This window comes from Oncorhynchus mykiss, chromosome 3 (genome assembly GCF_057628025.1).
Source record: "Oncorhynchus mykiss isolate SJ-2025 chromosome 3, ASM5762802v1, whole genome shotgun sequence".
In the NCBI taxonomy this organism is placed as follows: Eukaryota; Metazoa; Chordata; class Actinopteri; order Salmoniformes; family Salmonidae; genus Oncorhynchus; species Oncorhynchus mykiss.
This window is the reverse complement of record NC_143024.1, coordinates 94,464,629-94,492,235: the sequence shown is the minus strand read 5'-3', so window position 1 is coordinate 94,492,235 and position 27,607 is coordinate 94,464,629. Positions and strand designations below refer to the sequence as shown.

The following is a 27,607-nucleotide window of genomic DNA, read 5'->3' as shown; positions in this document are numbered from 1 at the left end:
AATGCTCTGTGTGCTCAATACAATGTTCATGATGTCACTACGACAACTGTCGATAGACGTAGCTGATAAATTCACTCGGGTTATCTTGTTGCCTAGTTAAATAAAGGACGAACAAAAATAATTAGTAATATATACTGCTATATCCAAGCCCTCTCATTGAGTGTGCCAGAGCGCAGAATAACTGACGAATTTACCAACGCTCAACACCCATATGGCCGGTGTCAGTAAAAGTTGGTAAAAAGCATAATTAAATTGTTGCCAGCAGCACAGTTTCAGTCACTAACACTCTGGATAACATGAAAACAGCCTAACCAGCTCTGCTAGGCTGAGTACAATGGTCAGAGTGAGGTGTTCTCTCGTGTGTCTGGGAGTAGCTAGCAAGCTAAAGTCACCTAAATGTGATCGAGGGTGAAGTCACCAAAGAATGCACTGATAGCTACACAGTAGATCATTGTTACCTTCCCTTGTCCAAAAGTAGTGCACTACATAGGGAATAAGGTGGCATTTGGCACTCGGCCCTAACGTTGATCGTTACCTTGTCTCTGTCCTCCACCAGGTCAGTCAGTACATCATCAGGGTCTAGGATGCCCCCGTCACAGTACTCCACATGGTGGGTACGAACCAGGAAGTCACCCTCCTGTGGGAGGAAGCACATCAAACATCCTCATTTCATAAATGGAACATAAACAAGACCAAATCAAACATCCTCATTTCATAAATGGCACAACGAACACAACCAATCAACATTCTGATTTATGGTACACAAACATCATAAATCTCTATCGTCCACAGTTCCATCTCACAAAAAGGCAAAATAAACAGCACCTATTTTTTAATTACAATAATATACATCTGTGAATCAGATCATTTGTAATTCCAATGTAATTTATGAAATTATAATGTTTGCCTAATGTTTTTAGGTTGGGCAACACTTGACAATGGAGAAAAGACTCCCAAGTCTGCCTCATAATGCAAGTGTCTGGCCTGAGTACAGTATCTACAGTAGACCTCAACTATCTCAGCCAGATACAGGAGCGTGAAATTCTCTACTATGACCACAGTGATCCAGAGCTGGGGGTCCAGAGGGGAGGCTGGAGCTGGGAGAACAGGGACTAGAACTGGGGATCCAGAGGGGAGGCTGGAGCTGGGAGAACAGGGACTAGAGCTGGGGGTCTAGAGGGGGGGCTGGAGCTGGGAGAACAGGGACTAGAGCTGGGGGTCTAGAGGGGAGGCTGGAGCTGGGAGAACAAGGACTAGAGCTGGGGGTCCAGAGGGGAGGCTGGAGCTGGGAGAACAGGGACTAGAGCTGGTGGTCCAGAGGGGAGGCTGGAGCTGGAAGAACAGGGACTACAGCTGGGGGTCCAGAGTGGAGGCTGGAGCTGGGAGAACAGGGACTAGAGCTGGGGGGGGGGGGGGGCGGCTGGAGCTGGGAGAACAGGGACTAGAGCTGGGTTGGGGGGCTGGAGCTGGGAGAACAGGGACTAGAGCTGGGGGGGAGGCTGGAGCTGGGACAACAGGGACTAGAACTGGGGGTCCAGAGGGGAGGCTGGAGCTGGGAGAACAGGGACTAGAGCTGGGGGTCCAGAGGGGAGGCTGGAGCTGGGAGAACAGGGACTAGAGCTGGGGGTCTAGAGGGGAGGCTGGAGCTGGGAGAACAGGGACTAGAGCTGGGGGTCCAGAGGGGAGGCTGGAGCTGGGAGAACATGGACTAGAGATGGGGATCCAGAGGGGAGGCTGGAGCTGGGAGAACAGGGACTACAGCTGGGGGTCCAGAGTGGAGGCTGGAGCTGGGAGAACAGGGACTAGAGCTGGGGGGGGGGGGGCTGGAGCTGGGAGAACAGGGACTAGAGCTGGGGGTTCAGAGGGGAGGCTGGAGCTGGGAGAACATGGACTAGAGCTGGGGGTCCAGAGGGGAGGCTGGAGCTGGGAGAACAGGGACTACAGCTGGGGGTCCAGAGTGGAGGCTGGAGCTGGGAGAACAGGGACTAGAGCTGGGGGTCTAGAGGGGAGGCTGGAGCTGGGAGAACAGGGACTAGGGGGTCTAGAGGGGAGGCTGGAGCTGGGAGAACAGGGACTAGGGGGTCTAGAGGGGAGGCTGGAGCTGGGAGAACAGGGACTAGGGGGTCTAGAGGGGAGGCTGGAGCTGGGAGAACAGGGACTAGGGGGTCTAGAGGGGAGGCCGGAGCTGGGAGAACAGGGACTAGGGGGTCTAGAGGGGAGGCTGGAGCTGGGAGAACAGGGACTAGGGGGTCTAGAGGGGGGGCTGGAGCTGGGAGAACAGGGACTACAGTTGGGGGTCCAGAGTGGAGGCTGGAGCTGGGAGAACAGGGACTAGAGCTGGGGGTCTAGAGGGGAGGCTGGAGCTGGGAGAACAGGGACTAGAGCTGGGGGTCCAGAGGGGAGGCTGGAGCTCGGAGAACAGGGACTAGAGCTGGGGGTCCAGAGGGGAGGCTGGAGCTGGGAGAACAGGGACTAGAGCTGGGGGTCTAGAGGGGAGGCTGGAGCTGGGAGAACAGGGACTACAGCTGGGGGTCCAGAGTGGAGGCTGGAGCTGGGAGAACAGGGACTAGAGCTGGGGGTCCAGAGGGGAGGCTGGAGCTGGGAGAACAGGGACTAGAGCTGGGGGTCCAGAGGGGAGGCTGGAGCTGGGAGAACATGGACTAGAGATGGGGGTCCAGAGGGGAGGCTGGAGCTGGGAGAACAGGGACTACAGCTGGGGGTCCAGAGTGGAGGCTGGAGCTGGGAGAACAGGGACTAGAGCTGGGGTGGGGGGGCTGGAGCTGGGAGAACAGGGACTAGAGCTGGGGGTTCAGAGGGGAGGCTGGAGCTGGGAGAACAGGGACTACAGCTGGGGGTCCAGAGTGGAGGCTGGAGCTGGGAGAACAGGGACTAGAGCTGGGGGTCTAGAGGGGAGGCTGGAGCTGGGAGAACAGGGACTAGAGCTGGGGGTCCAGAGGGGAGGCTGGAGCTGGGAGAACAGGGACTAGAGCTGGGGGTCTAGAGGGGGGGCTGGAGCTGGGAGAACAGGGACTAGAGCTGGGGGTCTAGAGGGGAGGCTGGAGCTGGGAGAACAGGGACTAGAGCTGGGGGTCCAGAGGGGAGGCTGGAGCTGGGAGAACAGGGACTAGAGCTGGGGGTCCAGATGGGAGGCTGGAGCTGGAAGAACAGGGACTACAGCTGGGGGTCCAGAGTGGAGGCTGGAGCTGGGAGAACAGGGACTAGAGCTGGGGGGGGGGGGGGCTGGAGCTGGGAGAACAGGGACTAGAGCTGGGTTGGGGGGCTGGAGCTGGGAGAACAGGGACTAGAGCTGGGGGGGAGGCTGGAGCTGGGAGAACAGGGACTAGAACTGGGGGTCCAGAGGGGAGGCTGGAGCTGGGAGAACAGGGACTAGAGCTGGGGGTCCAGAGGGGGGGCTGGAGCTGGGAGAACAGGGACTAGAGCTGGGGGTCCAGAGGGGAGGCTGGAGCTGGGAGAACAGGGACTAGAGCTGGGGGTCTAGAGGGGAGGCTGGAGCTGGGAGAACAGGGACTAGAGCTGGGGGTCCAGAGGGGAGGCTGGAGCTGGGAGAACATGGACTAGAGATGGGGGTCCAGAGGGGAGGCTGGAGCTGGGAGAACAGGGACTACAGCTGGGGGTCCAGAGTGGAGGCTGGAGCTGGGAGAACAGGGACTAGAGCTGGGGGGGGGGGGGGGGGGGGGGGGCTGGAGCTGGGAGAACAGGGACTAGAGCTGGGGGTTCAGAGGGGAGGCTGGAGCTGGGAGAACATGGACTAGAGCTGGGGGTCCAGAGGGGAGGCTGGAGCTGGGAGAACAGGGACTAAAGCTGGGGGTCCAGAGTGGAGGCTGGAGCTGGGAGAACAGGGACTAGAGCTGGGGGTCTAGAGGGGAGGCTGGAGCTGGGAGAACAGGGACTAGGGGGTCTAGAGGGGAGGCTGGAGCTGGGAGAACAGGGACTAGGGGGTCTAGAGGGGAGGCTGGAGCTGGGAGAACAGGGATTAGGGGGTCTAGAGGGGAGGCTGGAGCTGGGAGAACAGGGACTAGGGGGTCTAGAGGGGAGGCTGGAGCTGGGAGAACAGGGACTAGGGGGTCTAGAGGGGAGGCTGGAGCTGGGAGAACAGGGACTAGGGGGTCTAGAGGGGGGGCTGGAGCTGGGAGAACAGGGACTACAGCTGGGGGTCCAGAGTGGAGGCTGGAGCTGGGAGAACAGGGACTAGAGCTGGGGGTCTAGAGTGGAGGCTGGAGCTGGGAGAACAGGGACTAGAGCTGGGGGTCCAGAGGGGAGGCTGGAGCTGGGAGAACAGGGACTAGAGCTGGGGGTCCAGAGGGGAGGCTGGAGCTGGGAGAACAGGGACTAGAGCTGGGGGTCTAGAGGGGAGGCTGGAGCTGGGAGAACAGGGACTACAGCTGGGGGTCCAGAGTGGAGGCTGGAGCTGGGAGAACAGGGACTAGAGCTGGGGGTCCAGAGGGGAGGCTGGAGCTGGGAGAACAGGGACTAGAGCTGGGGGTCCAGAGGGGAGGCTGGAGCTGGGAGAACATGGACTAGAGATGGGGGTCCAGAGGGGAGGCTGGAGCTGGGAGAACAGGGACTACAGCTGGGGGTCCAGAGTGGAGGCTGGAGCTTGGAGAACAGGGACTAGAGCTGGGGGGGGGGGGGGGCTGGAGCTGGGAGAACAGGGACTAGAGCTGGGGGTTCAGAGGGGAGGCTGGAGCTAGGAGAACATGGACTAGAGCTGGGGGTCCAGAGGGGAGGCTGGAGCTGGGAGAACAGGGACTACAGCTGGGGGTCCAGAGTGGAGGCTGGAGCTGGGAGAACAGGGACTAGAGCTGGGGGTCTAGAGGGGAGGCTGGAGCTGGGAGAACAGGGACTAGGGGGTCTAGAGGGGAGGCTGGAGCTGGGAGAACAGGGACTAGGGGGTCTAGAGGGGAGGCTGGAGCTGGGAGAACAGGGACTAGGGGGTCTAGAGGGGAGGCTGGAGCTGGGAGAACAGGGACTAGGGGGTCTAGAGGGGAGGCTGGAGCTGGGAGAACAGGGACTAGGGGGTCTAGAGGGGAGGCTGGAGCTGGGAGAACAGGGACTAGGGGGTCTAGAGGGGGGGCTGGAGCTGGGAGAACAGGGACTACAGCTGGGGGTCCAGAGTGGAGGCTGGAGCTGGGAGAACAGGGACTAGAGCTGGGGGTCTAGAGGGGAGGCTGGAGCTGGGAGAACAGGGACTAGAGCTGGGGGTCCAGAGGGGAGGCTGGAGCTGGGAGAACAGGGACTAGAGCTGGCATGGTTACATGTGGTCCAAGGTTGTGAGGCCAGGTGGATGTACTGCCAAATTCTCTAAAACGACGGTTTTCGAAATGAACACGGTAGAGACGGTAGAGAAATGAACTCTCTGGTGGACATTCCTGCAGTCAGCATGCAATTTCACGCTCCTCCAAAACTTGAGACATCTGTGGCATTGTGCTGTGTGACAAAACTGCACATTTTAGAGTGGCCTTTTACTGTCCTCAGCACCAGGTGCACCTATGTAATGATCCTGCTGTTTAATCAGCTTCTTGATATGCCACACCTGTCAGGTGGATGGATTATCTTGACAAAGGAGAAATGCTCAGTAACAGTGTTGTAAACATGTTTTTCTTTTGTGCACAAAATTATAGAAAAATTAGCTTGAAATAGAACATCATAGCTTCACACTGTAGAGTTCTATACAGGACTGGGTGTTACCTTCACACTGTAGAGTTCTATACAGGACTGGGTGTTACCTTCACGCTGTAGAGTTCTATACAGGACTGGGTGTTACCTTCACGCTGTAGAGTTCTATACAGGACTGGGTGTTACCTTCACGCTGTAGAGTTCTATACAGGACTAGGTGTTACCTTCACGCTCTAGAGTTCTATACAGGACTAGGTGTTACCTTCACACTGTAGAGTTCTATACAGGACTAGGTGTTAACCTTCACACTGTAGAGTTCTATACAGGACTAGGTGTTAACCTTCACACTGTAGAGTTCTATACAGGACTAGGTGTTACCTTCACGCTGTAGAGTTCTATACAGGACTAGGTGTTACCTTCACACTGTAGAGTTCTATACAGGACTAGGTGTTACCTTCACACTGTAGAGTTCTATACAGGACTGGGTGTTACCTTCACACTGTAGAGTTCTATACAGGACTGGGTGTTACCTTCACGCTGTAGAGTTCTATACAGGACTGGGTGTTACCTTCACACTGTAGAGTTCTATACAGGACTGGGTGTTACCTTCACGCTGTAGAGTTCTATACAGGACTGGGTGTTACCTTCACACTGTAGAGTTCTATACAGGACTGGGTGTTACCTTCACACTGTAGAGTTCTATACAGGACTAGGTGTTACCTTCACGCTGTAGAGTTCTATACAGGACTAGGTGTTAACCTTCACACTGTAGAGTTCTATACAGGACTAGCTGTTACCTTCACACTGTAGAGTTCTATACAGGACTGGGTGTTACCTTCACGCTGTAGAGTTCTATACAGGACTAGGTGTTAACATTCACACTGTAGAGTTCTAATCTCATAATTTCTCTCTGTAAACAGATGATCATGTATCTCAGTTGTCATCTCAGCCTGTAGATATGCATTCATGTTGACCTCTTGTTGTTTTGGGGCAGTGGGAATATACTGCTGCGTTCTATTCTAGGATGGAAGACACGGTTACAGATGGATGGGGAGGTAGCATGTGGATGAGGCTGAGAGAAGGGTTAGGCAATACAGATGGATTGGTTAGGCAGCAATAGAGATGGATGGGTTAAGCAGTAATACAGATGGTTGGGTTAGGGTTAGGCAGCAATACATATGGATGGGTTAGGCAGTAATACAGATGTATGGGTTAGGCAGCAATACAGATGGATGGGTTAGGGTTAGGCAGCAATACAGATGGTAGGGTTAGGGTTAGGCAGTAATACAGATGGTTGGGTTAGGGTTAGGCAGCAATACAGATGGATGGGTTAGGCAGTAATACAGATGAATGGGTTAGGCAGTAATACAGATGGATGGGTTAGGGTTAGGCAGCAATACAGATGGTAGGGTTAGGGTTAGGCAGTAATACAGATGGTTGGGTTAGGGTTAGGCAGCAATACATATGGATGGGTTAGGCAGTAATACAGATGTATGGGTTAGGCAGCAATACAGATGGATGGGTTAGGGTTAGGCAGCAATACAGATGGTAGGGTTAGGGTTAGGCAGTAATACAGATGGTTGGGTTAGGGTTAGGCAGTAATACAGATGAATGGGTTAGGCAGTAATACAGATGGTTGGGTTAGGGTTAGGCAGCAATACAGATGGATGGGTTAGGCAGTAATACAGATGGTTGGGTTAGGGTTAGGCAGAAATACAGATGGATGAGTTAGGCAGTAATACAGATGGTTGGGTTAGGGTTGGGCAGCAATGCAGATGGATTGGTTAGGCAGTGATACAGATGATTGGATTAGGCAGTAATACAGATGAATGGGTTAGGCAATAATACAGATGATTGGATTAGGCGGTAATACAGATGGATGGGTTAGGCAGTAATACAGATGGAAGGGTTAGGGTTAGGCAGTAATATAGATGGTTGGGTTAGGCAGTAATACAGATGGTTGGGTTAGGCAGTAATACAGATGATTGGATTAGGCAGTAATACAGATGGAGGGGTTAGGGTTAGGCAGTAATACAGATGGATGGGTTAGGCAGTAATACAGATGGATTGGTTAGGTAGTAATACAGATGGATGGGTTAGGGTTAGGCAGCAATACAGATGGATGGGTTAGGCAGCAATACAGATGGATGAGTTAGGCAGTAATACAGGTGGTTGGGTTAGGCAGCAATACAGATGGATGGGTTAGGCAGTAATACAGATGGATGGGTTATGCAGTAATACAGATGTTTGGATTAGGGTTAGGCAGTAATACAGATGGTTGGGTTAGGCAGTAATACACATGGATGGGTTAGGCAGTAACACAGATGGATGGGTTAGGCAGTAATACAGATGGATGGGTTAGGCAGTAATACAGATGGTTGGGTTAGGCAGTAATACAGCTGGATGGGTTAGGCAGCAATATAGATGAATGGGTTAGGCAGTAATACAGATGGATGGGTTAGGCAGTAATACAGATGGATGGGTTAGGCAGTAATACAGATGGATGGGTTAGGCAGCAATACAGATGGATGGGTGAGATAGCATGTGGATAAGGCTGAGCTGATAGAAGACACTGGGAAAACTTGGAGATATGAATCCAAAGCAGTAGCCCATTCCCATAACAACAGACAGCTAGGAGAACCATTCAGTATTTTAAGACCATAATGGAATGAGCCTTCAGGCTTCATCGGGGTTTTGTCCTCCATCATTTTTAATGCATGTCATGTTTTCTCCGGCTGGGGCAGCCTACGGCTTTTAATTATCTAAGAAATTCAAATAAACCAATCAATCAATAACTAACTTGACTGACTTAATAAAAATGCCCAATGCGGCTGTTTTTAATCTCAATATGAATTATTATTTTTTATTTTTTTATTTTTTTAAATACAATTAACTAAGTACCTTAATTTTAACAAATTGAAAAGGACTGTCTGGGAGTGGACTGAGTGGGGAGAAACTGAAAACTAGCTGTTGTTGTCAGAGAGGACTCTCTTATTAACTCATTTTAGGCCTGGTGTCCGCGTAGCTCTCTCCCCATCATGAAGAAGTAGACCCAGCCTACAGAGTAGTTCTCTCCCCATCATGAAGAAGTAGACCCAGCCTACAGAGTAGCTCTCTCCCCATCATGAAGAAGTAGACCCAGCCTACAGAGTAGTTCTCTCCTCATCATGAAGAAGTAGACCCAGCCTACAGAGTAGTTCTCTCCCCATCATGAAGAAGTAGACCTAGCCTACAGAGTAGTTCTCTCCCCATCATGAAGAAGTAGACCCAGCCTACAGAGTAGTTCTCATCCCATCATGAAGAAGTAGACCCAGCCTACAGAGTAGTTCTCTCCCCATCATGAAGAAGTAGACCCAGCCTACAGAGTAGTTCTCTCCCCATCATGAAGAAGTAGACCCAGCCTACAGAGTAGTTCTCTCCCCATCATGAAGAAGTAGACCCAGCCTACCACCCTGTTTGAAACCATATAGATGTTTGTGTTAAACTACCCCCATGCGTCTACAACGTAGGGCTTAACTTACTGTCAGAGTAAAATGGTAACACAAAGTTATAATCAGAACATGACCTATCAGCCTACTGTTAGGTAGCTAGGAACAGCTTTATCCGACCTCTGACACCCGTAGAGTCATAACCCATATAAACCGTAACCTGTCTGTATTGCCAGTAACATTCCACATGGCTGAGTTGCTCTTCCTCTCCCTGGATGGTAACATCTTTCTAACAGACCGCCCTGCCTCCTCTTCTGTGCTAATTGTCTTGTTTTCTGGCGCCGGGCCATGGGTTTAGATGCTATCAGCTCATTCTGGCAGAATTCAGCTTGCTCAGCCCTGTTCATCTCAGCATTCAGGCATCTGGCATTCCCGGCCCTTATGAAAAAATAACACCGCAGCTCCCTCCCTCCCTCCCTCCATCCCTCCATTTGTCTTAGTAATTAAGTGGCCCTTTTTAGCAGTCTGATAACTTCCTGAGTGACTCCCATCTTCCCGAAACACCCCTCTCCCTCCCCTCACTTCCTCCCTCCCTTGCTTCAGGCTCCACTGACTGTTCAGAGAATACATTGCTGCAGGCCACAAGCTCTTTACTACAATGAACAACAACATATTTAAAATAAACGCAACATGTAATGTGTTTGGTCTCGTGGTTCATAAGCTGAAATAAAAGATCCCGGACATTTTTCACACACACAAAAAAAGCATATTTCTTTCAAATTCTGCGCACATCACTGTTAGTGAGCATTTCTTATTTGCCAAGATACTCCATCCACCTGACAGGTGTGGCATATCAAGAAGCTGATTTAATAGCATAGTCATTACACAGGTGCACCTTGTGCCGGGGGACAATAAAAGGCCACTCTAAAATGTGCCGTTTTGTCACACAACACAATGCCACAGATGTCTCAAATTTTGAGGGAGCGTGAAATTGGCATGCTGACTGTAAGAATGTCCATTTCTCTACCATAAGCCACCTCAAACATCGTTTCAGAGAATTCGTCAGTTCATCAGTACATGTAACCATGTCAAACCCATATCTTGATTTTTTTCAAACTTACGAGCAATTTATGACATATATAAAGATCTTGATTATTTGAACGTTCTCTCTAAATAAGATTTGTTGCACAATTAAAGGTCAACTTCTGGTAGCATTAAAGAAAATTAACACAGGTCTCAATCTGTCAAACACGAGCCCACCCATTAGCCAGTTAATCTAGCCAACTTGGATCTATTTGGCTTTCTAACATGGTTTAAAACATGGTACAACAGTTGAACTGTTCTGAACACACCCTCCTGTCTGTCTCCAACGGTTTAAAACATGGTACAACAGTTGAACTGTTCTGAACACACCCTCCTGTCTGTCTCCAACGGTTTAAAACATGGTACAACAGTTGAACTGTTCTGAACACACCCTCCTGTCTGTCTCCAACGGTTTAAAACATGGTACAACAGTTGAACTGTTCTGAACACACCCTCCTTATTCATCTTGTTCACTTTGTTTAGGATGTTGAAATCAACTGGCCTACCCGGATAAGATGATGCTCAGAATGAGAATGAGATGTCAATTCCTGATATAAATGAGTATTTTTATCCTTGCACATCTATAAAACAACAGACTAGACAATAGCACGTGACAGTCTGTGGTTGAAATGCTGCAGTACGGCAATGCCTCAGGCGACAGAAACTGAGGATTCATTTCCCACAATAATGTTCATTGATAGTGCCGTTTTAGTAGGTTCTGCTCTATTCTACATGTTGCGACATAAGAGGGTATTGTTAGAAAGGTTAAGTTGACAGTCTATTACTGTAGTTACAGTCTATTACTGTAAAATATCTCAATCTACTACAGTAAAATGTCTATTGCAGTAAAAGAATGTCTCTACTACAGTAAAATAATGACTCTACCTACTACAGTAAAATAATGTCTCAATCTACTACAGTAAAATGTCTTACAGTAAAATAATGTCTCAATCTATTACAGTAAAATAATGTCTCAATCTATTACAGTAAAATAATGTCTCAATCTACTACAGTAAAATGTCTCTTACAGTAAAAGAATGTCTCTACTACAGTAAAATAATGTCTCTACCTACTACAGCAAAATAATGTCTCTACCTATTACAGTAAAATAATGTCTCAATCTATTACAGTAAAATGTCTCTTACAGTAAAAGAATGTCTCTATTACAGTAAAATGTCTCTTACAGTAAAATAATGTCTCTACTACAGTAAAATAATGTCTCTACCTACTACAGTAAAATGTCTCTACCTACTACAGTAAAATAATGTCTCTACTACAGTAAAATAATGACTCAATGTGTTCCGGTGTCCATATGACCCAATGTGTTCCGGTGTCCATATGACCCAATGTGTTCCGGTGTCCATATGACCCATTCTGTTGGACCAAACCTCAAATGCAAACAGCGAGTTTAAACTGTTTGTTGTCAGAGAGTAAGAAGTTTTATTTTGTATTTGTTGTGAGTGCCAGGGGGAGGGGCTTGATGTCTGTATAGGAAGGTGCATAGTTCACACAGCACATAGTTTAAAAAAAATAATACATGTTTTTAACCCTCTTTTTCTCCCCAATTTCGATCTTGTCTCATCGCTGCTACTCCCCAACGAAGAGGCGTCCTCCAAAACATGACCCGCGCTTCTTAACACCCTCCGCCCGCTTAACCCGGAAGCCAGTCGCACCAATGTGTCGGCGGAAACACCGTTCAACTGAGTGGCACCCGGCCCGCCACAAGGAGTCGCTAGACCCTCCACTAACCCTCCACTAACCCGGACGACGCTGGGCCAATTTTATGCAGCCCTATGGGACTCCCGATCACAGTGATACAGCCCGGGATCGAACCAGACTTAAAAGACAAAAAGCTCATAAAAACGGAGACAAAACAAACCTTGAATCTTCCAATACAGGCATTCATATATATAAAATATATATATAAAAAATAATAATTATAATTAAATATAAAAAAATAATATTATATTTTTTTTAAAGAAAGAGAAAAGGGGGGCGGGGGGGTTTAGCTGATCATTGGCACTTGGGGTGGAATTGTTGCTATAAGGCAGCGTTTCCCTGACAACATCCTGGGGATCCCAACGGGAGCACATTTCGTTGTTTGCCCTAGCACTACACAGCGGAGTCAAATTGATGATTCGTTTTAGCAGCTGAGTAGTGTCACAGCAAAAACCAAAACGTGCACCTCTCAGGGTCCCCAGGACCAAGTTTGGGAAGCACTGCTATAAGGCACTGGTACAAAAAAGGTGGCCAAACAAACTGGCCCGGTGTAATTCATACATCATATCACGGACTTAAAAAGGTGGCCAAACAAACTGGCCCGGTGTAATTCATACATCATATCACAGACTTAAAAAGGTGGCCAAACAAACTGGCCCGGTGTAATTCATACATCATATCACGGACTTAAAAAGGTGGCCAAACAAACTGGCCCGGTGTAATTCATACATCATATCACGGACTTAAAAAGGTGGCCAAACAAACTGGCCCGGTGTAATTCATACATCATATCACAGACTTAAAAAGGTGGCCAAACAAACTGGCCCGGTGTAATTCATACATCATATCACAGACTTAAAAAGGTGGCCAAACAAACTGGCCCGGTGTAATTCATACATCATATCACGGACTTAAAAAGGTGGCCAAACAAACTGGCCCGGTGTAATTCATACATCATATCACGGACTTAAAAAGGTGGCCAAACAAACTGGCCCGGTGTAATTCATACATCATATCACGGACTTAAAAAGGTGGCCAAACAAACTGGCCCGGTGTAATTCATACATCATATCACGGACTTAAAAAGGTGGCCAAACAAACTGGCCCGGTGTAATTCATACATCATATCACAGACTTAAAAAGGTGGCCAAACAAACTGGCCCGGTATAATTCATACATCATATCACGGACTTAAAAAGGTGGCCAAACAAACTGGCCCGGTGTAATTCATACATCATATCACAGACTTAAAAAGGTGGCCAAACAAACTGGCCCGGTGTAATTCATACATCATATCACAGACTTAAAAAGGTGGCCAAACAAACTGGCCCGGTGTAATTCATACATCATATCACAGACTTAAAAAGGTGGCCAAACAAATTGGCCCGGTGTAATTCATACATCATATCACAGACTTAAAAAGGTGGCCAAACAAACTGGCCCGGTGTAATTCATACATCATATCACGGACTTAAAAAGGTGGCCAAACAAACTGGCCCGGTGTAATTCATACATCATATCACGGACTTAAAAAGGTGGCCAAACAAACTGGCCCGGTGTAATTCATACATCATATCACAGACTTAAAAAGGTGGCCAAACAAACTGGCCCGGTGTAATTCATACATCATATCACAGACTTAAAAAGGTGGCCAAACAAACTGGCCCGGTGTAATTCATACATCAGCTTTGTTTTATAAAGACAAAATACATAAAAAATTAAAGAAAACCTGGTCAGCAAGATGAAAACATCAGTTAGAATGATTTATTCTAAGTGGCCTTGATAAATAGTAAAAAATCAGCACAAAGGCAATAATGGCATAAACATTAATGTACGTGTCTATATGACAGCAGTCAATTATTTATATGGTCGGATACCATGGCGAATGTGTCTGTTTCCAGGCATCACGTTTCATCAAAACGGAGGCAACGCATCATCTCTCTGAAGCGGTCCCGTGACATGGTTTTCTCCAAAGAAAAGGTAGCCCAAACATCTGACTAGAAGCTCTCCAGAAAGCCTACGCTCTCCTTCCACCGAATCCTTCCACGGATACAGGATTGAAATGATCGCTTCCAGCTGGCTGAGAGCTTGCTGATGTTTTCAGCCCGAGATGTCGGGCTCTCTGTGATGACATGTTGATAAAATCAGCCCCTAGCATGTCACTGGCTTGTTCTATCCAAAACGGTGCCGTCCCCTCTCTCTCTCTTTCTCTCTCTCTCTCTCTCTCTCCCTCTCTCCATCTCCCCAACTCTCCCCCTCTCCATCTCTCCCCCTCTCTCCAACTCTCCCTCTCTCCAACTCTCCCTCTCTCCAACTCTCCAATTCTTCCTCTCCCTCTCTCCAACTCTCCCCCTCTCTCCAATTCTCCATCTCTCCCTCTCCCTCTCTATCTCTCCCCCTCTCTCCAACTCTCCCTCTCTCCAACTCTCCCTCTCTCCAACTCTCCAATTCTTCCTCTCCCTCTCTCCAACTCTCCCCCTCTCTCCAATTCTCCATCTCTCCCTCTCCCTCTCTATCTCTCCCCCTCTCTCCAACTCTCCCTCTCTCCAACTCTCCAATTCTTCCTCTCCCTCTCTCCAACTTTCCCCCTCTCTCCAATTCTCCATCTCTCCCTCTCCCTCCCTCCAACTCTCCCTCTCTCCCTCTCTCCCGTCTCACATTTCTTTGTGGTTTGTGGCATGGCCACCTGCCCAGTTTGTATCGGTTCTGTCTTCTCCCCCCCCCACTTAGTCCTCAGAAGAAGTGTAGGTTCGCTCCGAGGCTCAGAACCAGAAGAAAAATCATCAGAGATGTCATGATTAATTTCTTCCTCCGACCATCTGAGTCGTTTTCGTTCAGATCTCATAGCAGCATGTGCATCCATTTTGTCTTGGTCTTCTTGCCATTTGTATATAATACACGCGTTCACTGTGTACTCCTAGTTGGCCAGAGTAGACTGATAAGACTGCTTGGATTTGGTGGACAACAGATAGAACGGTGTTCTTCATTCACAATTGGTGATAACATAATAATGCATCTTTCGCTTCCCCCATTTCTCCCCCATCTCTCCCCCTCGCTCATCAACTCCCCCATCTCTCCCCCTCGCTCATCAACTCCCCCATCTCTCCCCCTTGCTCATCAACTCAAATGAATCTGTGGCCATTGAAGTCTCACGAGCTGCTCTCCCATTTATTGTGATACTCATATCATGGGCCCCAGACTAACTCATCTCATGGGCCCCAGACTAACTCATCTCATGGGCCCCAGACTAACTCATCTCATGGGCCCCAGACTAACTCATCTCATGGGCTCCAGACTAATTCATCTCATGGGCCCCAGACCAACTCATCTCATGGGCCCCAGACCAACTAATCTCATGGGCTCCAGACTAACATTTTCCCCTGGTGTTACTGATGCCACAAAACGTTTCCGTTGGTGGCACCAGCCCGTGATAATTTTTGTTGTTTAATATAACACTAAAGTGACGCATCAAACAGTGGACAAATCATTAAGAACACCTGCTCGTTTTTGTGAGTTTATAAAGTCATTCACAGTGTTTTATTAAAAAGTGTAATAGACAGATGGTATTGTGCGACCCATTTTGGACAATTAGGCTTTTGTTGTTATATTTTACTGTTAAAATAGGGCTCCAGATTTCCCCGATTTCAGTTTTTAGTTCAGTAAAGATGAATTTGCCTGCATCTTTATGTGCCCTAAAAATCATAGGCTAATTTATTTGGGGCTAATTCACCATTAGCTAGATCGCTAACTCTAAATATAATACCCATTGCTAGACGCCATGTATTAATCGTACAGTCCCCCCAAAAAACGTTGCAGTTGTAGCCTACCGCCCAATGAGGCACATCAAATATATTGATTACAAAAAGTTGCGATTGAGGTCAGAGACGTAAAAGTATACCTACAGAAAGCTGAGAACCTCATTTCTTCTATGTTTTTCAAATAGGATGTTTTTAAACGTTAACCTAACACAACAGCAGGCTCCAGAGAAACAGGTACAAGGAAACAGTTTCATTAAAGGAATCTTGAGGAATAAATGTTAAATCCACTTCATATCAGTGTAGATAAAAGGGAGGAGACAGGAGAAGGATTTTTTAAACCTGGAGAAACAATTGAGACATGGATTGTGTATGTGTGCCATTCAGAAGGTGAAAGGTTCAAAACAAACGATTGAAGAGCCTTTGAACGGGGTACGGTAGTAGGTGTCGTAACCAATTAGCATTACAGCAGGGTATTTCACACTCAACAGCTTCCTGTGTTTATCAGCCAACATCCAGCCAACTGTGGGAAGCATTGGGAGTCCACATGGACCAGGATCCCTGTGGAACATTTGACACCTTGTAGAGTCCATGTCCCTGATGAATTGAGGCTGTTCTGAAGGCAAAAGGGGGTGCAACTCATTCTTAGGAAGGTGTTCCTAATGTTTTGTCCAGTCAGTGTATAAGTGATCGTGTCCCAATACTTTGTTCTCTTTAATGTTGGGGACTATGCACAAACAGTGCTGTAATTTGTAAACGGTTCACCCATTATGGATGAAAAATGCCCTCAAATTAAAGCTGACAGTCTGCAATTTACCCTAAATTGTATCACTTAAAATCCAAAGAGCTGGAGTACAGAGGCAAAAAATAATAATAATTTAAATGGGTCACTGTATATCAGATTACTTTGTTTAAATGACATAGCCTATACTACAAATCCTAAGTATACTATAACGCACAGGGAAGACCAACAGCAGAGTCCAACCTCGCACGAGGGACTTGTGTTGAAATCTGTGCCAGTCTCTGCAGACAAAGGCCCGACAGACTAACCCTGCTGCTCTAAATCAGAAGACGTCATTACATAATCACAGGGTCAAAATGGCGATAACAATCCTTTAGTAGAGCATCACCACTACTGAGGAAAGGTAAATACTTCAGGCAGACAGACTTTAGTTACAGAACAGGCTAACGGGAGAGAAACAATTGAATCAAGACTACAGCTGAACTCTGACCCCGTTCTAAATCCACAATGTTATAGGCTATAATGCCCACGATTAAAAAAATATATTGTTTGAAATGCCAAACATCTACAAGAAAACACCTCGACTGTTACACCCGGTAAACTACTGTAAAAAGAAGAAGGGAAATCAACACCTAGGATACGTCCCAAATGACACCCTATTCATATGGGCTCTGGTCTAAAGTAGTGCACTAGGTAGGGAATAGGGTGCCATAGGGCTCTGGTCTAAAGTAGTGCACTAGGTAGGGAATAGGGTGCCATAGGGCTCTGGTCTAAAGTAGTGCACTAGGTAGGGAATAGGGTGCCATAGGGCTCTGGTCTAAAGTAGTGCACTAGGTAGGGAATAGGGTGCCATAGGGCTCTGGTCTAAAGTAGTGCACTAGGTAGGGAATAGGGTGCCATAGGGCTCTGGTCTAAAGTAGTGCACTAGGTAGGGAATAGGGTGCCATAGGGCTCTGGTCTAAAGTAGTGCACTAGGTAGGGAATAGGGTGCCATAGGGCTCTGGTCTAAAGTAGTGCACTAGGTAGGGAATAGGGTGCCATAGGGCTCTGGTCTAAAGTAGTGCACTAGGTAGGGAATAGGGTGCCATTGGGGACACTAGCAGACCACTTCACTATTACCAGTAATCACAGTAGTAGTGGAACTGAAACGCTGAAATCAACCTACAGCGTTGTTTTACATGTCGATGATGTTAGGTAACCTAGTTGAACTTGACGCTACCAAAAAATGCTTTTACAACATAACGTAAAACATTTTGAGAGAACCTTAGCACAAACTTAGAGAGATGTGGCCACAACCATATTGAAAAGTCATCGTCAAGGGAACGGTAGTTAACAGCTCTAGCTAACACAGCTAGCGAACACAGCTCTAGCTAACACAGCTAGCAAACAGCTCTAGCTAACACAGCTAGCAAACAGCTCTAGCTAACACAGCTAGCTAACAGCTCTAGCTAACACAGTTAGCTAACAGCTCTAGCTAACACAGCTAGCAAACAGCTCTAGCTAACACAGCTAGCAAACAGCTCTAGCTAACACAGCTAGCTAACAGCTCTAGCCAACACAGCTAGCTAACAGCTCTAGCCAACACAGCTAGCTAACAGCTCTAGCTAACACAGCTAGCTAACAGCTCTAGCTAACACAGCTAGCTAACAGCTCTAGCTAACACAGCTAGCTAACACAGCTAGCTAACAGCTCTAGCTAACACAGCTAGCTAACAGCTCTAGCTAACACAGCTCTAGCTAACACAGCTCTTGCTAACACAGCCAGCTAACAGCTCCAGCTAACACAGCTAGCTAACAGATCTAGCTAACACAGACAGCTAACAGCTCTAGCTAACACAGCTAGCTAACACAGCTAGCTAACAGCTCTAGCTAACACAGCTAGCTAACAGCTATAGCTAACACAGCTAGCTAACACAGCTAGCTAACACAGCTAGCTAACACAGCTAGTTAACACAGCTAGCTAACAGCTCTAGCTAACAGCAAACAAGGTTAGTAAACTAACAGCATGGTAATACCCACAATAATAGTCACGTTTGCAGGCAGATCGTGTACATTATTTATTTTATCTTTTTTTTAACTAGACAACTAGTCAGTTAAGAAAAACGACGGCCAAACCCGGACGACGCTGGGCCAATTGTGCGCCGCCCTATGGGACTCCTAATCACAACCAGATGTGATACAGCCTGGAATCAAACCAGGGACTGTAGTGACGCCTCTTGCACTGAGATGCAGTGCCGTCAACCTGCTGCGCCACTCTGGAGCTTAAGTAGTACTTTACGCCACTGGACACACACACAGTGCAGTAGTCAGACACACACACAGTGCAGTAGTCAGACACACACACAGTGCAGTAGTCAGACACACACACAGTGCAGTAGTCAGACACACACACAGTGCAGTAGTCAGACACACACACAGTGCAGTAGTCAGACACACACACACAGTGCAGTAGTCAGACACACACACAGTGCAGTAGTCAGACACACACAGTGCAGTAGTCAGACACACACACACAGTGCAGTTGTCAGACACACACACAGTGCAGTAGTCAGACACACACACAGTGTAGTAGTCAGACACACACACAGTGTAGTAGTCAGACACACACACAGTGCAGTAGTCAGACACACACACACAGTGCAGTTGTCAGACACACACACAGTGCAGTAGTCAGACACACACACAGTGCAGTAGTCAGACACACACACAGTGCAGTAGTCAGACACACACAGTGCAGTAGTCAGACACACACACAGTGTAGTAGTCAGACACACACACAGTGCAGTAGTCAGACACACACACAGTGTAGTAGTCAGACACACACACAGTGCAGTAGTCAGACACACACACAGTGCAGTAGTCAGACACACACACAGTGTAGTAGTCAGACACACACACAGTGCAGTAGTCAGACACACACACAGTGCAGTAGTCAGACACACACACAGTGCAGTAGTCAGACACACACACAGTGTAGAAGTCAGACACACACACAGTGTAGTAGTCAGACACACACACAGTGTAGTAGTCAGACACAAACACAGTGCAGTAGTCAGACACACACACAGTGTAGAAGTCAGACACACACACAGTGTAGAAGTCAGACACACACAGTGTAGAAGTCAGACACACACACAGTGTAGAAGTCAGACACACACACAGTGTAGTAGTCAGACACACACACAGTGTAGTAGTCAGACACACACACAGTGTAGAAGTCAGACACACACACACAGTGCAGTAGTCTGACACACACACACACACAGTGCAGTAGTCTGACACACACACACACACACAGTGCAGTAGTCAGACACACACACACACACAGTGCAGTAGTCAGACACACACACAGTGTAGAAGTCAGACACACACACACACACACACACAGTGCAGTAGTCTGACACACACACACACACAGTGTAGAAGTCAGACACGCACACACACACACAGTTCAGTAGTCTGACACACATAAAATGAGAGATGGATGGTGGAGATAATATCCTTTCTATTGGCAAGTATATTACTGTCTCAGCAGCAGTGCTGCACTGGGAATGAGAAACAACACAGACACACCAGACTTAGAGGCAAGGGAGGGCGAATCCTGGCGAGATTACCTCCTCCCTCCACCTCTTGCCTCCTCCTCTCTCCACCTCTTCTCTCCTCCTCCTCCTCTTCCCTCCACCTCCTCCCTCCACCTCGTCCCTCCACCTCCTCCTCTACACTCCACCTTTTCCCTCCCTCCACCTCCTCCCTCCACCTCTTCCCTCCACCTCTTCCCTCCACCTCTTCCCTCCACCTCCTCCCTCCACCACCTCTTCCCTCCACCTCCTCCCTCCCTCCACCTCTTCCCTCCACCTCTTCCCTTCACCTCCTCCCTCCCTCCACCTCTTCCCTCCACCTCCTCCCTCCACCTCTTCCCTCCCTACACCTCCTCCTCTTCCCTCCACCTCTTCCCTCCACCTCTTCCCTCCAACTCTTCCCTCCAACTCTTCCCTCCACCTCTTCCCTCCACCTCCTCCCTCCACCACCTCTTCCCTCCACCTCCTCCCTCCACCTCCTCCCTCCCTCCACCTCTTCCCTCCACCTCTTCCCTTCACCTCCTCCCTCCCTCCACCTTTTCCCTCCACCTCCTCCCTCCCTACACCGCCTCCTCTTCCCTCCACCTCCTCCCTCCACCACCTCTTCCCTCCACCTCCTCCCTCCACCTCTTCCCTCCCTACACCTCCTCCTCCTCCCTCCACCTCTTCCCTCCCTACACCTCCACCTCTTCCCTCCACCTCTTCCCTCCACCTCTTCCCTCCACCTCTTCCCTCCACCTCTTCCCTCCACCTCTTCCCTCCACCTCCTCCCTCCACCTCTTCCCTCCACCTCCTCCCTCCACCTCCTCCCTCCACCTCCTCCCTCCACCTCTTCCCTCCACCTCTTCCCTCCATTCTATTGGCCAATCACTTCATAATAAGATGATTGATCGTGGATTTGCTACCAAAGTTACTCTCATAACTGCAATATTCTCTGCTTTTCTGAAACATGGTTTTCGGGACAAGATACCCCCCCCCCACCATGGCTGTCCAGCTCGATAGATTCTCCATTCACTGAGCAGACAGGACAGTAGGGTCAGGGAAATGGAGAGGGAAAGCGGGGGGTGCCTCTTCATCAACAACAAATGGCGTTCTGACTCCAGTGTAAGTGGTAGTCTCGTACCATTGTTCCCCCGTCTTGAAACTACCTGGATGGTCAACTGCCAACCCTTCTGCCTCCCGAGGGAGTTTCAGCTGTTATCGTTGTGTACATTCCACCTCAGGACAAGAAATATAACAAGCTGACACTTATCAAATTGTACGAGGCTGTAAACGTAAACCCGGAGGCTGCCTTCCTTGTCGCCAGCAATTTGAATTCCGCTTTATTAAGAGAAACCAAACTTCCATCAACACGTCTCCTCAGCCACTAGGGACGATAACGTCCTAGACCACTGTTACTTTACCCACAAGGAAGCATACAAGGCCCTCCATCAACACGTCTCCTCAGCCACTAGGGACGATAACGTCCTAGACCACTGTTACTTTACCCACAAGGAAGCATACTAGGCCCTCCATCGTCCGCCATTCAGATCAGATCATGACTCCGTACTCCTGCTTCCTGTTTACAGGCAGAAGGTTAAACAGGAACTTACCGTGACTAGCTTCGTTGAAGAATGGTCAATAGAATCAGAGACTATGCTACAGGACTGCTTGGCTAGCGCTGATTGGAATATGTTCTGAGCTAACCACCCTCTGTCACCCGGCTTCATAAGGAAATGCATCAGCGACGTTGTCCCCAATCAAAAGCCCTGGATTAACACAGAGGTTGGTGATAAACTAAAGGACTACCACACACAGAGCTACCACACACAGAGCTACCACACACAGAGCTACCACACACAGAGCTACCACACACAGAGCTAACACACACAGAGCTAACACACACAGAGCTACCACACACAGAGCTACCACACACAGAGCTGCCACACACAGAGCTGCCACACAGAGCTACCACACAGAGCTATCCCAGACAACCCTGAGACTACCACACACAGAGCTATCCCAGACAACCCTGAGACTACCACACACAGAGCTATCCCAGACAACCCTGAGACTACCACACACAGAGCTATCCCAGACAACCCTGAGACTACCACACACAGAGCTATCCCAGACAACCCTGAGGCTACGGCCGAGAACAGGAACAAGTACCACAAGTCCTGCTACGACCTCCGCAGAGTCATCAAAACAAGCAAAAGGACAATATAGGAATAATGTGGAATCATATTACACAGGTTCTGATGCCCGCCGAGTGGCAGGGTCAAGGGTTGATTATGGATTACAGAGGAAGACCAAAGGAAGAAAGATTAAACTGAGAAAACATCATTAGGGAAAATATAAAACATAAGATTAGGGCCTCCCGAGTGGCACAGCGGTCTAAGGCACTGCCTTGCAGTGCTAGAGGCGTCACTACAGACCCAGGTTCCTTCCCGGGCTGTGTCACAACCAGCCATGATTGGGAGCCCCATAGGGCGGCGCACAATTGGCCCGGCGTCGTCCAGGTTAAGGGAGGGTCTGGCAGGGGTGGGGGGGCTTAACTTGGCTCATAGCACTCTAGCGACTCCTTGTGGCGGGCCGGGTGCCTGCAGGCTGACCTCGTCGTCAGTTCAACGGTGTTTCCTCCGACACACTGGTGCGGCTGGCTTACGGGTTAAGTGGGCAGGTGTTAATTAAGAAGCGCAGTTTGGCAGGTCATGTTTTCGAAGAGGACGCATGGCTCAACCTTCGCCTCCCGAGCCCGTTGGGGAGTTGCAGCGTTGACATCAAAATGGGGGTAAACAACAAACAAACAAAAATAAAAACATTTGTTTTATATATATACGTTTTTTTTTTATGTATAGGACCCCAATTAGGACCCCAGGTCTTAAAAATGGTCTCCATGGGTACAGTCGTGAAGAAGGAGCGACTGGAGCGCCTCTTCCCCCCTCAGAAGGTTAAAAAAAATGTTGGCGCGGCCCCCTTTGAAATTCCTCAGAATGTTCTACAGCTGCACCACTGAGAGCAGTTTGACTGGCGACATCACTGCTTGGTATGACAACAACCACCGTCCTCCATCGTGTGGCGCTACAGAGGGGTGGTGCGGACAGCCCAACACATCACTGCCTGGTATGGCAACAACCACCGTCCTCCATCGTGTGGCGCTACAGAGGGGTGGTGCGGACAGCCCAACACATCACTGCCTGGTATGACAACAACCACCGTCCTCCATCTTGTGGCGCTACAAAGGGGTGGTGGGGACAGCCCAACACATCACTGCAGAGGGGTGGTGCGGACAGCCCAACACATCACTACAGAGGGGTGGTGCGGACAGCCCAACACATCACTACAGAGGGGTGGTGCGGACAGCCCAACACATCACTACAGAGGGGTGGTGCGGACAGCCCAACACATCACTACAGAGGGGTGGTGCGGACAGCCCAACACATCACTGCCTGGTATGACAACAACCACCGTCCTCCATCTTGTGGCGCTACAGAGGGGTGGTGCGGACAGCCCAACACATCACTGCCTGGTATGACAACAACCACCGTCCTCCATCTTGTGGCGCTACAAAGGGGTGGTGGGGACAGCCCAACACATCACTGCAGAGGGGTGGTGCGGACAGCCCAACACATCACTACAGAGGGGTGGTGGGGACAGCCCAACACATCACTACAGAGGGGTGGTGCGGACAGCCCAACACATCACTACAGAGGGGTGGTGCGGACAGCCCAACACATCACTACAGAGGGGTGGTGCGGACAGCCCAACACATCACTGCCTGGTATGACAACAACCACCGTCCTCCATCTTGTGGCGCTACAAAGGGGTGGTGGGGACAGCCCAACACATCACTACAGAGGGGTGGTGGGGACAGCCCAACACATCACTACAGAGGGGTGGTGCGGACAGCCCAACACATCACTCCAGAGGGGTGGTGGGGACAGCCCAACACATCACTACAGAGGGGTGGTGCGGACAGCCCAACACATCACTACAGAGGGGTGGTGGGGACAGCCCAACACATCACTACAGAGGGTTGGTGGGGACAGCCCAACACATCACTCCAGAGGGTGCGGACAGCCCAACACATCACTCCAGAGGGTGCGGACAGCCCAACACATCACTCCAGAGGGTGCGGACAGCCCAACACATCACTCCAGAGGGTGCGGACAGCCCAACACATCACTCCAGAAGGTGCGGACAGCCCAACACATCACTCCAGAGGGTGCGGACAGCCCAACACATCACTCCAGAGGGGTGGTGGGGACAGCCCAACACATCACTCCAGAGGGGTGGTGGGGACAGCCCAACACATCACTACAGAGGGGTGGTGGGGACAGCCCAACACATCACTCCAGAGGGGTGGTGGGGACAGCCCAACACATCACTACAGAGGGGTGGTGCAGACAGCCCAACACATCACTACAGAGGGGTGGTGCGGACAGCCCAACACATCACTCCAGAGGGGTGGTGGGGACAGCCCAACACATCACTCCAGAGGGGTGGTGCTGACAGCCCAACACATCACTACAGACACCCAAAGCCATAGACTTTTCTCTTTGCATCTACACATCAAGCTCTATCGGTGCATCACATCTGACAACCAACAGGATCCTGAACAGCTTCTATCCCCAAGCCAGAGGAATGCTACACAGCTAACACAATAATCACACAAGACTCTGAGCTGACCTTTATTAGGTATTTGTGCATTGTCTACATGCACACTATCCCTGCACATAGTTAATATGCATCCTACTTTGTGTTTTTATATCTAAGTGTGTTTTTGTTCTACCTTGTTATTTTAGTACTTCATCATGCGGTTTAGAACTGGAAAGAAAGGCATTTCTATTAAAAACTTGAAACACATCTCAATCAGTCAAATCGGGCAGCCGGCTTAGGACCCTGGGTAATTAACACACAGCCGGGTAGAGCCTCGTGGGTGGGGATCTACAAAATGTCCTCTCTGCCAGCTCTGCAGGACAGCACGATGACGCTTAGCATTTATTAAGGATAAACGATGTATTATACAATTTGTCAAGAACACCAAGATGTTTTTATCTACCCATGAGGATGGAGATGGGGGGGGGGGGTAGAGAGAGGGAAAGAGAGAGAGGGGGTGGGGGGGTGGAGAGTGAGAGAGTGAGAGGGAGAGGTGGGGGGGAGAGAGAGAGGGGGGGTGGAAAGAGGGGAGAGAGAGAGAGAGAGAGAGAGACAGACAGACAGACAGACAGACAGACAGAGGGGGGGGTGGAGACAGACAAACAGACAGACAGACAGACAGACAGAGGGGGGGGGGGGTGGAGAGAGAGAGAGGGGGTGGAAAGAGAGGAGAGAGAGAGAGAGACAGACAGACAGACAGACAGACAGACAGAGAGAGGGGGGGTGGAGGCAGACAAAGAAAGAGACAGAGCGCAAAAGGTGGAGAGAGAAAAAGAGAGAGATGGGTGCATCTGTGTCTGTCTGACTGACTGTCTGGTGTCTGTCTGACTGTGCTCTTTAAATAATGGAGCCAATAAGATTCGGAGCACTGACTGAAGCACATCTCTGAATAGGGCCAGGGGTTCACCGCTCCAGAGACCAGACAAATCATAAAGTGTAAATTTGCATTCATCACTGAAGAGTAATGGAACAAGTCACAGCTGTGACTGTGTCACCAATGGCACCCTATTCCCCTTTATAGTGCACTATTTTTAACAAGAGCCCTATTCCCCTTTATAGTGCCCTATGGCTTAGAATTCTGAATATCAAGGTCCAAGGATTTCATTTTTCATTAGGCATTTATTGCAACTAAGACATCCGTGGCATCGGCTAACTTCCCAAGACTATGTGAATAAGAAATGTGATAGATCAACTTTGAAGAAGAGAAAAACGCAAAACTCTTGAGTCTACTATAATAATATAATATTATAACCTTCTGTAACACATATTTATCAACATACAAAACTTCCCCGTGGCATCTGATGTCGTCGGTAGTACCATGATAAAAGTGAAGAGACAGAATAATGCTGTGATTTTAAACATCGGGTGAGCTATATTTCCATCAGAATCCATCACAACCTCTCTTTGACATACCTTTAGGCCTAATTTTTAAAAAATCACACAGCAACTCAAATACAGTTTCAACATGATTGACATAGTTACCTGTTCCAATAACTTTCTGTATCTCTGTGTGGCTTGTTGAATGAGATCACGGACTTTCCATCCCTCCTTACACGGAACCACGACACTCGTCTGTCCAAATGTCACTGTCACTTTCATGATGATGATGATGATGATGGTGGTGGTGGTTTCTTCATTCAAGTTAGCGCTTTTTGGAATGTCCAGAAGTTCCTTCCTTGATCACTTTCTCTGCGTCAACAGGTGTTTTTGAGTTTTGTCTTGACTCAAGGAATGCAAATAATGATTTATATCCTGTACACTTGTGTCAGGTTAGTAACTCTAAAATGCTCAACGAATAGATTCCCACGAAGCGCTATTATATATCATCATATAGCTAATAGCTAGCCAGCTGCAGTTACTTGTACAGTAGCAGATATGCTAACTTATTTTTATATTCATTTGACTAGCATCCACACCAAAGTCATGTAGCAAGATGCTATCACATATAGTCTATGTGATGCTATCGCTAGCAGCTACCTAGCAACAACTCGCTAACCAACAAAGTTCCAACTAACTAAAACGTTAGATACTGTTAGCTAGCTAAACAAGTCAGCAAAGAAGTGAGTAAAAACCGTCATATATATATATATAAAAAATATCTATATCTAAATTAGGTAGCTGATCACACTTTATAAACGTGTTTTACCAAGTTAACTTGGGGAAAAGATGGATACTAACGTAACGGGCTCAGGTATCACTATTCCACAAGTTTTCCTTGTTCCTTCTCCTCCTTCTTCTTCTTCTTCTTCTCCTTCTTCTTCTTCTCCTCCTCCTTCTTTAGGCCGGTTTCGTGTTCTGATTCGCACCAGTAAACGTATACTGTAATAAGATACTGTAATACTTTTTAAAATATGTTTTGATATATATATATAATATATATATTTTGGGTGTAAAGATAAAGTTATTAACGTAGCTGGTCAGACTTTAGTCGATGGTTAACTTTTGTAAGTAAAAAAAAAAAAAAGTTCCTGTCTGTTCCTTTCAGCTCTGACCAGTTCCCGAACACACTAGGGGCCATTCACTAGTTACCACAGCCACAAGGTTATAACCCACGCCTATTTCTACAATGTATCTTCTTATTTCAAATCTGATTTTAATCCTAACCTAAACCTTCATCTTAACCACACTTGGTAACATTATGCCTAAACATAACCTTAAATTAAGACTAAAAATCACTTATTTTTTTACGATATAGACAATTTTGACTTGTGGATGTATGGAAACCAACTCGTTGCTGTCACTTTGTTGACGGGACAATGCCTTATTTCAAAGGAGGGACGCAGGGTTGTCACTAGTTACCGCAGCCACAAAGTCAAAATTGGCCTATAGGCAAAAAAATCATGAAAACGAACATTTGCTTGTTGGTCCTCATTTAAGGTTAGGCATAAGGTTACCAGTGTGGTTAGGTTTAGGTTTAAAATCAGATTTTAAGAGACATTTTAGCAATAGACACCTCTTCAACAGGAGGCTGAATACATTTGGTTTGGCCCATAAAACCCTGTAGTACCTAGTACGGCAACTGCAC

General features: G+C 48.4%; 1 protein-coding gene across 8 annotated transcripts in view; it reads right to left on the bottom strand.

Moving 5' to 3' along the window:
* The window catches only part of pard3bb (par-3 family cell polarity regulator beta b), a 539,900-nt gene extending 512,809 nt beyond the window's left edge, over positions 1 to 27,091 (bottom strand). For 4 of the 8 annotated variants that reach the window (XM_090230480.1, XM_090230482.1, XM_090230481.1 and 1 more), the window contains exons 1-2: positions 26,065 to 27,091; positions 536 to 637 (exon numbers count right to left, since the gene is read on the bottom strand). In XM_090230480.1, coding sequence (XP_090086606.1) covers positions 536 to 637; positions 26,065 to 26,181 — 219 coding nt within the window. In that variant the 5' untranslated portion in view covers positions 26,182 to 27,091. Of the gene's footprint in view, positions 1 to 535; positions 638 to 13,744; positions 14,032 to 26,064 lie in introns of those variants that run through there. The other 4 variants (XM_090230486.1, XM_090230488.1, XM_090230484.1 and 1 more) reach the window with 2 other exon arrangements.
* Positions 27,092 to 27,607: the final 516 nt, after the last annotated feature.